Genomic DNA, 13153 nt, shown 5'->3' on the forward strand with positions numbered 1-13153 from the left:
GAATGACATAATAGCAACTGGGGTGCTTGCTTATCAGCTTATCTCATGAGCATACTCAACATGCATAAAGTGCTAAAATTGTAATTTAACAATAAAGCACAGGGTTTACTTTACTTTAAAATATTAAACAACAATGTTTCACATATTTAATAAATTTCAAAAAAAATAAATTTTATAATGCTATCATACTTCCAAATGAGAGGGGATTAGAGGGAACCCAATTTACAGTGTACTGCATAAATAAGAAATAAGGAACTGAACCATATAATCATTGGTCACATATTAGAATGGATATCATAACTCAGTGTTGAAATGCAGAGGTATTTAAAAAAAAAAGCAATTTTATTTTAACATGCACCCCTTTAGTTACTCGATTTATTATTGGATATTATTATGGCATAGTCGGAAACAAACAATTTGGAGTGTTGGTTTCCCTATACGGCTCTGATTCTTCAAGGAGGTACTAACTTGAGTTTAATGACAAGTGAATTTTAAATTACTACAGTATAACTAGAGAGAACACTAACTGCAGTCCGTAACAGCAACTTATAAAAATATGTATGTTGTTTATCAATTCATGCATACACTGTGTTATGCCTTTGGTATATATGGTATATAGACATTGCACTTATAAAGTAAATATCAACAAATTAAAATTTAATTATTAATTTTAACACAGCAGTGGTCATGCCCTCCTAATCTTAACAAAAATGGTTGTGTAGAACTTGACAGGCCAAACTTTTTTTTTTTTTTTTTTTTTTTGCTTGAGGTATACCAATTCTTGACCTTTTATTAATGAAGTGCAATACTTATTAAATGTATTTCTTATTTTTAATAAAAAATTTGAAAATTTAATAACTACATTTTTTGCACCTCTTTTTTTTTTTTTTTCAGTAAAACAAAACTTCTGAAGGTTTTGGACAAACACGAAGTGCTTAAACAGCAGCAGTGCTCTGGAAAGAGGTGCTGTCAACAAAGGGAGACAGTGTCTGTATGATCATTGCTGTGTAAAGCTCCATGTTGCACAGCAAACATTATAGAGAACTGGTTCATGTACAACAATACTGAAAAGTTGGACTAGTAGGATCAAAGTCCAGAATTAAAACCTACTAAATATCTGTGGGATAAACTGAAGTGCCAAATTAGGCTGCAGAAAAAAAAAAATGGAGATTTTCCAAATTGGCTCTGGCAGAAGGAATGGAGGGAAATTCTGGCTGACATCAACTGGAAGCCGGCAGGAAGTATGCCCACAAGGGTTGAGGTTGTCGTACAGGAAATCCCTTTTTGTAACTACTTTTGTGTCGAAATACTTTCGTCATATAATGTATTTCTAAAATTAATTCAATCAAATATAATTTCTATTCATTATATCTCAAAAACAATTACACTAAATCATCTTAGGAAAAAGAACAAAAACTTACAGAACCAGTGATAATCCAATTTTTACGCGGTACAAACTTTGCTGCTCTTACTGGAAGGTCACACACTTCAAATGACTTTACAAGTTGCTAAAAATGTAATGAAACAAGCATATATATATATATATGATTAAATTACTACTTCAGCATATAATAATTTGTAATAAATGACATAAAATAATAAAAATGAGTAAAAAGAAATGCTATAAATTTTTATATGAGAATAACTGAAATAATCAGGCCAAAGTAAGAAAATGACATTCATCTCTAAGCCCTTTCAACTACAATTCAATGGCAAATATGCATCACTATATATAAAAAAAAAATTATTGCTACGGTTATTTATCAGTAGGATTGTTGTTATTTGGGTTTTAGGAGCATTAGCAACTAAGGCCATACTGCTCCTGGATATGCGGTGGTCATTCCCTGACCTTCCCGCATCCTCCATATTTGGTGGTCACGGGCTCGAACCCCGGTCTAATCAAGAAGCGTGTGCTACGCACTGCTGCTCCTGCCCACCTGGCTACAGAGGCGCCTTTATTAGTAGGATGGGGAAGACAAAGACCTTCATATAAAGATCTACCACACTAAAGCAGTGGTTCCAGACAGGGTCGAAATGTCTTCCATTTTGTCACTTCTTATACTGATACGTAATTTTCATTACCTATTATTTTTTCACAGGTTTTAGTAATTCTTTCCTAATTTTCCAAATGACTGAAGCAGTAAATGACTTCAGTTTTAACTTTTTGCAAATGACTGCCACCCATTAACTCACAAATAATTTCCACTTTCTCCTTGATTCTAAAAATTTTTCTTTTTGTGGCTGCAATTTAAGTGTTTTATCACAACAAAAATGAAGTTATGAAAGATCGTAATATCAAGATACCTTCAAAGATTATAAGACGACTGAATTTTTCATCAGAAGCAATTTCAAAAATCTTATGCTTTGTAAACACCGCAGAAAAATCTCATTGGTCTCAGTTCTCTTCATTTCTTGTGAACTGAAATTCATTGGGAAAAGTCCAACTAATTTTCACTTTTTGAAAAACACAAGACTTCATTCACAGCACCATTTAGTAATTGCATTTCTTCAGGTCAGTTTGTATTGTTATGTAAAAATGTCTTAATTTTTACTTTACATTTGCCTTTGAAGGCTATTGCTTCGCCAAGTCACCTTATACTTTTTATCACTACTATACTTGTATTACAAAACTCACCCTGTGCATAACGATGCTCCTCTTCTTTTGAGCGTACGTTCATTGGCACCATGCCAGGTAAAGACAGCAGTTGCAATACTATCTCACTTTTATTAGTATTAGTAATGGCTGCATGGTGCAAGAAAGCCTATGGCTTATGCTAAACCAGACAAAAAAAAAAAAAAAAAAAAAACCCCGAATAAAACAATGATTAAAAAAAGAAAAAACAAAACTAATAATTAATAAAAGAAAAGGAAATTAACCCTATCATCCTATGCGTTTCCCTCACCCGAAGGTACTATCCAGATGACCTTTGAATTTCTCCACAGCCTCTACCACCCATGTAGGCAACTTTTTCCAGTAATTTATAACTTGAATTTATGTCCCCTAGTTCTAGCATCATGAAAATTTTGTCCTCATTCATTTTACTGATGCCTCTCAGAGCCTTAAACACCTCAATCAAATTTCCTCTAAGGTGTCTCAGTTCCAAACTGTGCAACCCACATATTCGAAGTCTTTCTTCATAAGGATGCCCTTTTGCCGATCCCACCAGGCGAGTTACCCGTCTTTGCACCCTTTCAAGAAGCTCAATGTCTTTCTTTAGGTAGGGTCTCCATACTTGAACACAGTATTCCAAGTGTGGTCTAACACTTGGAATACTGTCTGGTCAATGCACAGCAAGGTCAAATTAGTCTGGTCAATGCACAGCAAAAGGTTATTACTCAATCGGATATTGACGAACATCGTGGATATAATATTCGTAAAACGAAGAGAAATTAAATGATCTTCATCTGAGAAAAGAGAGTAATGACAATAAAGAAACAGACTTTAAGGTGAAATCTGAACCTTAAAACTGCAGAGGCGATTGTTGTCTGGAGATTCCTTATGTCAGGAATCGGACTTTCAATCCAGTGACTACAGCTGAGAAGTCTAGAAATTCCACCCCATGCAGATGTGAGGTTCATTTTCTCATCATAAGGCTCATTTTCATTTTATTTTTTCCCCAAAATACCAGTCCCTGGGATTTTACTTCCCCACGAAATTAGCGCTTGAACCAATAGAAGCATAGAAGGGGAAGGGGACACACACACACACACACATATATATATATATATATTCAGATCAGAGACAAAGAATCAGGACTTGTGCTAGGAACTTGTCATTTCATACTTGTTCTGGAGGGACTTAGAGACTTTTGCTGCTGACCTACTGCTGCATTCTGAAGGCTTACTTCATCTTCCGACCGATTGCAGGCCCCAAAGTCTTTCAAACGTAAGCTATCAGAAGAATCATCGAAGACTAAGACTTAAAGAAACTTGGAGAAAGATTTCTTTTTCCTGAATGAAGCAGAGATTTTTCTGGTAAGTATCATCCTAACTTGGACACAATAGCTTAAACATGAATGAAAGTGTCAGACGTTCATAATTTACTCTTAACTTGATAGTCTAATAAGGAACATCGTAGGAACACTTACTAATGTAGTATCACTCTTACAACACCTTAGTAATTAGTGTTAGACACATGTAAATTCATTTTTATTAATGTAATTCATTAAGCTTAGACTGTTACATATTGAGTCCGTGCAGTACATATACATATGCACCTATACACTTGAACTGAAGGATAAGTGTTCATTCCTAGAGTACAAGCAGTGCCAAATGAAGACCACATGAAGAACGCCGACATAATTGAACACATGCATAATTAGCCTTATGTATATAGTATATCATTTTATCTTTTTGGTAAGTAATAGAGCTCATTGTATAATCAGTATTTTACTTGTGTTTATGCTAGAATTAATAAACTGTTTTGTTTAATCATCTTTGCCTGTGACCTATTCTCTTGCAACACGCTAATCTTAGCACAAGATTTATAGTAAAGGAACCATATTTTGCGGCATTCTGAGATCTATCTTTAATATCTACATACTTATAGGAAGATTTCTGAGTATAAAACAGAACGCACGATCCAAGCTGCAAGTTCTCCTTATCACTACGTTAAGCAGAATTTTAGAGCATACGAGATCACTGTCCTATTATTGAACCACTAGACAATCACTTATGTTCACAGGTTTTTCTGGGACATCTTTAACTAAGATTTAATATAACCAAAACAGCTTTCGAACTCAGTCCGTGCACAAAGCAAGTTAGTTAACATTGATAGGTAAAGGCTTACTCCTGCAGACCACTGATGCCCAGGAAACAGCCTGTGTAACAGTTCCAGAAGCAACCAGAGAGGGTAATACTCTTGATCTAGTTATCAGCATTGATCAGTGTGCTGATGTGGGATTCACTTAAAGATATAATTACCATCAGGAGTAAAGGAAAGGGTTTTTGCTTCCGTAAAAGGTAAGTACAGTGGTCTCAGAGAGTTTTTAAATTCTGTACAGTAGAATCAACTGATGATGTTACCAACAGCAAATTCTAAGTGGGAAGCATTCAAGGAATTAATCGTGGAAGCTACTAAAAGTTTCATACCTATTAAGAAATATTGTTCAAGGTTTAGGCCTAAATGGTTATTAAATGAACTAATGAGACTCGTGACAGAGAAGAAAATGCATGGGATGCATATAAATTATCAGGTGACACAGAAGCCTATGGCAGATATAAGCTAGTCTGTAATCAAGTCACAAAGGAGGTTAGGTAGCCAAAGGAAGATTACGAGAAATCTTTGGCAAAGAATACTAAGAAAAACAGCAGGGATTTCTTTACTTATATAAACTCTAAAAGGAAGGAGATGAATCTGATTGGTCCACTTGATATCAATGGTTTGACTATTGATGATCCTGCTCAGATACCAAACAAACTGAAGAGTATTTTGCATCTACATTCACACGAGTTATTAAGGTTTGAAAATGGCAGAAGGTTATCAAATTGTAGCAGAGTGCTCAATGATTTTGTAATAACTGAGAGCAAAGTGGAGGAGAAATTGAAGTTAAACATAAGAAAGGCACCTGGGGTGGATGGGATCTATCCAGTTATATTAAAGGAGGCAGGAAAGGAAGTAAGCAAACCCTTAGCCATAATTATGAGAGCGTCCTTGGACTCAGGGGAGGTCCCCACAGACCGGAGATATGCAAATGTATCCACAATTCACAAAGGGGGATCGAAGGGTGACACGAGTAATTACAGCCCAGTTAGCTTAACTTCTGTTTCGGGTAAAATAATGGAGTCACTGGCTAAAGATGCACTGCAGGATCATATAGACAAGACTGCAGCAATAATTCAGATACAGCATGGGTTTGTTAAGGGAAATTCTTGTCTGACATATTTGATTGGATATTATATGATTACAAAGGAACTGGATGCAAAAATAATTTTGATATCATGGATTTCAGGAAAGCTTTTGACACTGTTAGTAGTAGTGGCATGTGATGAAAGAAAGCAAGTGTATGAGCTTATGCAGCATCAGTCAAAAAAAAAAAAATCACACCATTCCCTCCAAATGCCTGTCCAGTTCCTCATTAAATTTATTTAACCTATGCGTATGAAAGACTACTGTACAAATTGGAGCAGAATGGTATTAAGGGTAAGTTGCTACAATGGATAAAAGGATGATTGAGTGGGAGAAGACAGAGGGTGGTAATCAATGGGTGCTGCTCTTCAAACTAATGTTATTAGCGGAGTCCCACAGGGTTCGGTATTGGGTCCACTGCTGTTTTGTATATTTATCAATGATATTGATGAAGGTATATCAGGCTTAGTGTCAAAGTTTACAGATACAAAGGTTGGCAATGTTGTTAATGACAGTAACGGCAGTGTGCTACTGCAATAGGATCTAGAAAATTTGGGCAGATGGGCTGAGAAATGGCAACTGAAGTTTAACATTGACAAATACAAACATTTGTCAATGCTAAACATATGGCTAGAAGTAACCTCAGAGAAACATACCAACTGTGTGGTACTACACTTAAGGTGGTAGAAAACAAAAAAGACCTGGGAGTAATTGTGCAGTCAGATATGAAGTTTTCTGTGCAATGCAGACAGGCTGCCAGGGCAGGTCATGGGGTTTTGTCAATGATATATAGGAATTTTGCTAGCAGGGAAAACGAAGTGATTGTCCCTCTGTATAAGGCAATGATCAGGCCACACCCTGAGTATTGCGTACAGGTCTGGAGGCCTCATTTTAGGAAGGATGTAGATTTTGCTTGAGCGCGTGTGTACAGAAAAGGGCAACAAGATTGGTGAGGGGAATGAAGGGATCCTCTTACCAAGAGACACTTAAGTTCTGCAAATTGCAGCCACTGGAGACTAGGCATCTGCGAGATGATCTGATTGAGGTGTATAAGGCCTTGAATGGGTTGAGCACGCTGAATTCTGATTGGATTCTTCCACTTGTTCAGATTACGAACCTAAGCAGGCAAATTCAAATTGAGGAAAGACATATGTAGAATAGATGTGCGGAAAATTTTCCTTTAGCCAGCGGATGGTTAATTGCTGGAACAAATTTCCATCTGTTGTTGTGGAAGTTGATAGATTAAATAAATTTAAAGAACTGCACAAACATTTAGAGGGAATTGTTATTTTTATATTTTTTTTTTGGCTGATGCTGCATAAGCTTTCTTGCATCACATTCCACTACCACTACTACCTAAACATGTAGTAGTAGTAGTAGTAGTGGCATGTGATGCAAGAAAGCAAATGTATGAGCTTATGCAGCATCAGCCAAAAAAAAAAAAAAAAAAAAATCACACCATTCCCTCCAAATGCCTGTCCAGTTCCTCCTTAAATTTATTCAACCTATCAACTTGCACAACGACAGATGGAAGTTTGTTCCAGCAATTAACCACCCGCTGGCTAAAGGCAAATTTCTGCACATCTATCTTTTCTTAATTTGAATTTATGCCCCCTTAGATTTGTAATCTGAACAAGTGGAAGGATCCCATCAGAATTCAGCGTGCTCAACCCATTCAAGGCCTTATATACCTCAATCAGATCACCGCGCAGGTGCCTAGTCTCCAGCCACTGCAATTTGCAGAACTTAAACCTCTCTTGGTAAGAGGATCCCTTCATTCCCCTCACCAATCTTGTTGCCCTTCTCTGCACACGCTCAAGTAAACCTACATCCTTCCTAAAATGAGGCCTCCAGACCTGTACGCAGTACTCAAGCCGTGGCCTGACCATTGCCTTATACAGAGGGATAATCACTTCCTTTTCCCTGCTAGCAAAATTCCTATATATCATTGACAAAACCCCATGACCTGCCCTGGTAGCCTGTCTGCATTGCTCAGAAAACTTCATATCTGCCTGCACAATTACTCCCAGGTCTTTTTCATTTTCTATCACCTTAAGTGTAGTACCACACAGTTGGTGCGTTTCTCTGGGGTTACTTCTACCCATATGTAGTACTTTCCATTTGTCAAGGTTAAACTTCAGTTGCCACTTCTTAGCCCATATGCCCAAATTATCTAGATCCTGTTGCAGTAGCATACTGCCATTACTGTCATTAATAACCCTGCCAACCTTTGTATCATCTGCAAACTTCGACATTAAGCCTGATATACCTTCATCAATATCATTGATAAATATACAAAACAACAGTGGACCTAACACCGAACCCTGTGGGACTCCACTAATAACATTAGTCCAAGAAGAGCAGCACCCATTGATTACCACCCTCTGTCTTCTAGCACTTAACCATCCTTTTATCCATTGTAGCAACTTACCCTTAATACCATTCTGCTCCAATTTGTACAATAGTCTTCCATGCGCAACAGTGTCAAAAGCTTTCCTGAAATCCAAATATATGATATCAAAATTATTTTTCGCATCCAGTTCCTTTGTAACCACATCATAATATCCTATCAAATTTGTCAGACAAGACTTTCCCTTAACAAACCCATGCTGTGTCTGAATTATTGCTGCAGTCTTGTCTAGATGATCCTGCAATGCATCTTTAACCAGTGACTCCATTATTTTACCCGGAACAGAAGTTAAACTAACTGTTTAACTTCTGTTCCGGAATGAGTGAGTACTGACAGTTTTTGGAATGAGTGAGTACTGACAGTTACTGTTACTATGCCACTGAGAATTAGGCTATCAGTACATCATTTAGTCATTCCGCAACAAATACTTGCTACATCCATGAGCATAAAATGTATCTTCTATTGCTGTTTATTATTACCTAAACACGTTTCTGAAAACTGCACTATAACAGAATCTGTTTTTGATGTGTGTATTTGATCAGGTACAGCACTTCGAACAAATCCTTTGATTGTTGTCACCTATAAGCTGTTGAACTTGGGTAAAATATTACAATGACTCATTATGTCTTGTTAAAAATTTGCTCTGTATCAACTCATAATTGCTATGCTCTTTATAAACAGGAAAGTTTGGTCTTAAAATACATTAGATCCAACCATTTATTATTTTCTCGCAATAGCTGTGACCTTATTTATACCTATATTCATCATAAGTGAACGCTACCGAATTTAATTTTTTAAGCATCTGCAACATCAGCAAGTTCATAAGAATCACACTCTTTCTCATAGTCACTCTATACTGATTCTGTAACAGCACTCAATGTTGATTTTGAACTGCAATAAAACTTCACATTAACACCCTATATGGGAAAATGCCTGTCTGCGAACCTGAATGTCTGCTAAACTCAAAAGAAATATATACACAAAATGTGAGAAAAATAATTGTTCACTCAAAGCAGATTTGCATTAGCCTGATATAACAACAAATTAATTTGGTATGTGAATGCTCAAAAGATGCCACTGTAAGCCCTACTTACAATGTTTTAGCTACATTCAAGAATTATAGATCAACTTTTTTTTAAAATCAAATATTGTATTACTTCCTCTGTATTGTAAAAAAAAAAAAAAAAAAAAAACCACTACGCTCGCTCTCTGCATTATTCTGGAAGAGCATATGACAAAAGATGTACTGAAAACTGGGAGAAAAAAAAAAGTTAAATAGGCCTCCGTAGCCGAGTGGGCAGGAGCGGGAGTGCAGTAGCACACGCTCTTTGAGTAGACCGGGGTTCAAGCCCCTGACTGCTGAATACGGTCAATCTGCCAACCCGCACTGGACCAGCATGGCAGATTATGGTCCATTTCCCTCAGCATGAATTGTTGAGGAGGCTTCCATCCTGCAGTGGGTTGATAATGGCTGCACTTTACTTTTTTTTACTTTTTTAAGAGATAATATACAAATAAATATTATTCAAATTGCTTTTGTTTTAAAGAATAAAGGGAATTAATGTGGTAACTAGATAGAGAGAAAAAAGAAATTACTTTTAATTGGATATTTTGAATAAAACTTCACTCTGAGTGACATGTATATAGCTGAATTTATTGGATGGCCGATGTTACTCCTAAATTTGTATAAGGCTGAACAGAAGAGAATGTAAATGGAGATTAATAAAAGAAATAAACTTACAAAAGACAAACAGATTTAAGCTGAGGAGGATGAAATAACTGTGTTACAGTCCATATGTCATGGCCCTTTACCAGTGGATTTCAAGGGTCTTAAACTGGGAAAGAATGGTGAGAAACACAGCACTTTATGCAAGCAAACTGAAATGGTGGCAGCAGCTTACTTGCAAACACTGATTGATTACTGTTTTCTGGCCTTCACTGAGAGCTGGGATGGAGTTTCTAGTTCCAATTTATTAGCTGCAAGAGGAAGCTGACATAGATTGGTTATGGCTTGCCTCAAAATCTTGCTTTACATTCATTGGGACTTTCTCAGACCAGTAGTAGAAGAGCTAACATCAATGGATGTCTGGTTGGCTTGTTGCTTGTCTGGACGGTCTGTCTTGAATTTGGTGTGGTCTCCTGGTACCAGTAGGGGAGAATTCTAGGTGTGAAAGAAAAGAACAGAATGGAAGGGCTATAGAGGTTTGGGGGGGGGGAACTGAGGAACCTCTGACCTGCATCTACGTTAAGGAAGAGAGCAATCCAGGAAGAGGTGGTGGTTGGGGAGGGGGGGGATACAGAGCGCGCAGATTGTCCAATGTTTCTATGATGTTTAAAGCTGGGCCACGTTGGATGACAAGGCTTCCACACTCTCTTCAGAAGGGATTGTGTGCAATTTGAAGGATCATGGGGCTAGGGAAATTGAAGCCCTCATAGATGATATAATAACCCCACTCCCTATCTCCAAATTACTCCTCTAGTCCCAGCTTATTCTACAATGCAGGTGCCCAGTACATGGTACAAATGTCCAACACAGTGTTTACTATATAGGCAGTCAACCCTGCAGATCAAGTCCTAAATTCAGTGGGGAGGGAGGGAGGGAGGGAAGGCATTATTCCACAGCATCTGTTTAAGTTTGGAATACCAGTGAAATATATTTTCAAATTTCTATTACCTGCTTGTGAAAGAATGCTCTAAAACTCCTATATTATGTTAAAATTACATTAAGTTTTATTCAAAAACTAAATGCAACTAGGCATAATATCATAAGAGCTTAAAATTATTTATTTAATATCGGTGTAAATACATCATAGATAGCTCTTAAAGAGAAAACTACAAAAGCACAGTAAAAGGCATCATTTCATCCGTATCTCATATTGTGATCATCCTTCACAATGAGTTATGTATTGCACTACCTAGAATAAGCAATGCTTCACTAATAGAGAAGTCTATTGTTATTTATTCTCAATAGTCACCACCACCCAGTTGGCACCATTTCAAGGCTTGTTGGCCTTTCATCAGATACAATATGAGATACAGATGAAATGATGCCTTTTACACTACTTTTGTAGTTTTTGCTTTAAGAGCTATCTATGGTGTATTTACACCGATATTAAATAGATAATTTCAAGCTCTTATGATATTATGGCTAGTTGCATTTAGTTTTTGATTATAGTATTATCACGTACACCTTTTGGCATCTCTCATATTGGCAATATCAGGGTACCTGCCCACCCACAGATGAAACACCAACAAGCCTTGAAATGAGAATTACCAAGAATAAGTAACAATAGACATCTCTATTAGTGAAATGTTGCTTATTCGAGGTAGTGTAATACATGGTAATGCATTGTGAAGGATGATCACAATGAGATACAGATGAAACGATGCCTTTTACACTACTTTTTTACTTCTCTTTAAGAGCTATCTATGGTGTATTTACACTGATATTAAATAAATTAAGTTTTATTTAAAGCAGCTTGAGGCTGTATTTTTATATGCATGTTAATTTATTACATAAATGTGATACTCTGGACGGTCTGTCCAGAGTATCACATTTATGAACAGTGGAAGCAGCGTACAGAGTACGCTGATTCCACTGTTCAGGAGATTAATGTATGAAAAAACAAACTTTTAATTTTCTGTAGTGTTATTACTTACAAACATATCCTATTTGCTTGTAGGAATTTTTATTGCTGTGTTAGTGATAGCTCTTTTTGCAAAATATTGACTGTTATAGAATAATAGATGTAGTAGCTAACTATAGCAAAAGTAGAATAGGTATATTTCATTATGAAGAGAAATTAATTTCTTCATTATGAGGAGAAATTAATTTTTTGCTGCTTCTACACTAATAAAACTACCCCTGCAAGTGTATGTGACAATTGCAGCAAGTGCAGTTTTCATGAGAGGATCATCTGATCGCATACTGCAATAATCAAGCTATTATAATAGGGTTATTTCCTGGTCAAGCTGGTTCCAGGATACATGTAGTTTCTTTTCATTCAGATAGTCAAAAATATACTTTTATGAATATTGTATTAGTATGTATGCTTATAACAAATCTATCAAATTTAGCATTGTCATATATTCAATATCAAATGCCTTGCCCACATAATTTATCTTTATATTTTTCTTTTCTTTTTAAAAAATAAAACTAACAAAATACACATTTATACATATTTATTTGTTTGTTACTGTATTTAGGTATATATTATTATGCTAACAAAAAAAGAAGGTGAATATTATTGAAGCTATTTTCTTTGCTAAGTTTAAATAAGTGGGGGGTGACTTGACACTCCAGACTTTTACAGTTAAAAAAGCATTCATTCTAATTAACACAAATATTGCACACCATAATGGTCAAAAGAGAAATTTAACTGTTCTGCATTTAGTATATTGTATCAATGTTTCAGGATATGTTTTTCTTTTTTACAGTGTGTATTAAAAGAGAACTCTATCAGCAATATAGAGAACGTGTCATCCGCCTACTCCATCCACAATCGGTGCCTCCGTAGCCAGGTGGGCAGGAGCAGTAGTGCGTAGCACACGTTTCTTGATTAGACAGGGGTTCAAGCCCATGACCACCAAATACAGAGGATGCGGAAAGGTCAGGGAATGACTGCTGCATATCCCCAGAGCAATATGGCCTTAGTTGCTAATGCTCCTAAAAACCAAATAACAAACCATCCACAATATTCACCTCACAATTCATTCAATTAATTCTTGTGACCTTTTCCTGTCCATCTCTTTGATCTTAAGTAATACCGGAAATCTGCAGCAAAAGTTTATTGTAAAGAAGCAAGAGATATACTTTTAATTAAGAAAAAAATTACTGTTTATTTATCCTTCCAAATTTTGACCAATAGTATCTTTGGTATTTAAGAAATTGAATC

The 13153-nt window shown here is 36.3% G+C and overlaps 1 protein-coding gene across 1 annotated transcript in view; it reads right to left on the bottom strand.

Annotated features, from left to right (window-relative positions):
- The window catches only part of beta'COP (coatomer subunit beta'), a 229136-nt gene that overhangs the window by 181976 nt on the left and 34007 nt on the right, over positions 1-13153 (bottom strand). The window contains exon 3 of the mRNA XM_090389611.1: positions 1422-1508. Within this exon, the coding sequence (XP_090245737.1) occupies positions 1422-1508 (87 nt within the window). The remainder of the gene's footprint in view (positions 1-1421; positions 1509-13153) is intronic.

This window comes from Mastigoproctus giganteus, chromosome 2 (assembly GCF_048544385.1).
Source record: "Mastigoproctus giganteus isolate SK-2022 chromosome 2, ASM4854438v1, whole genome shotgun sequence".
NCBI classification, from domain to species: domain Eukaryota; kingdom Metazoa; phylum Arthropoda; class Arachnida; order Uropygi; family Thelyphonidae; genus Mastigoproctus; species Mastigoproctus giganteus.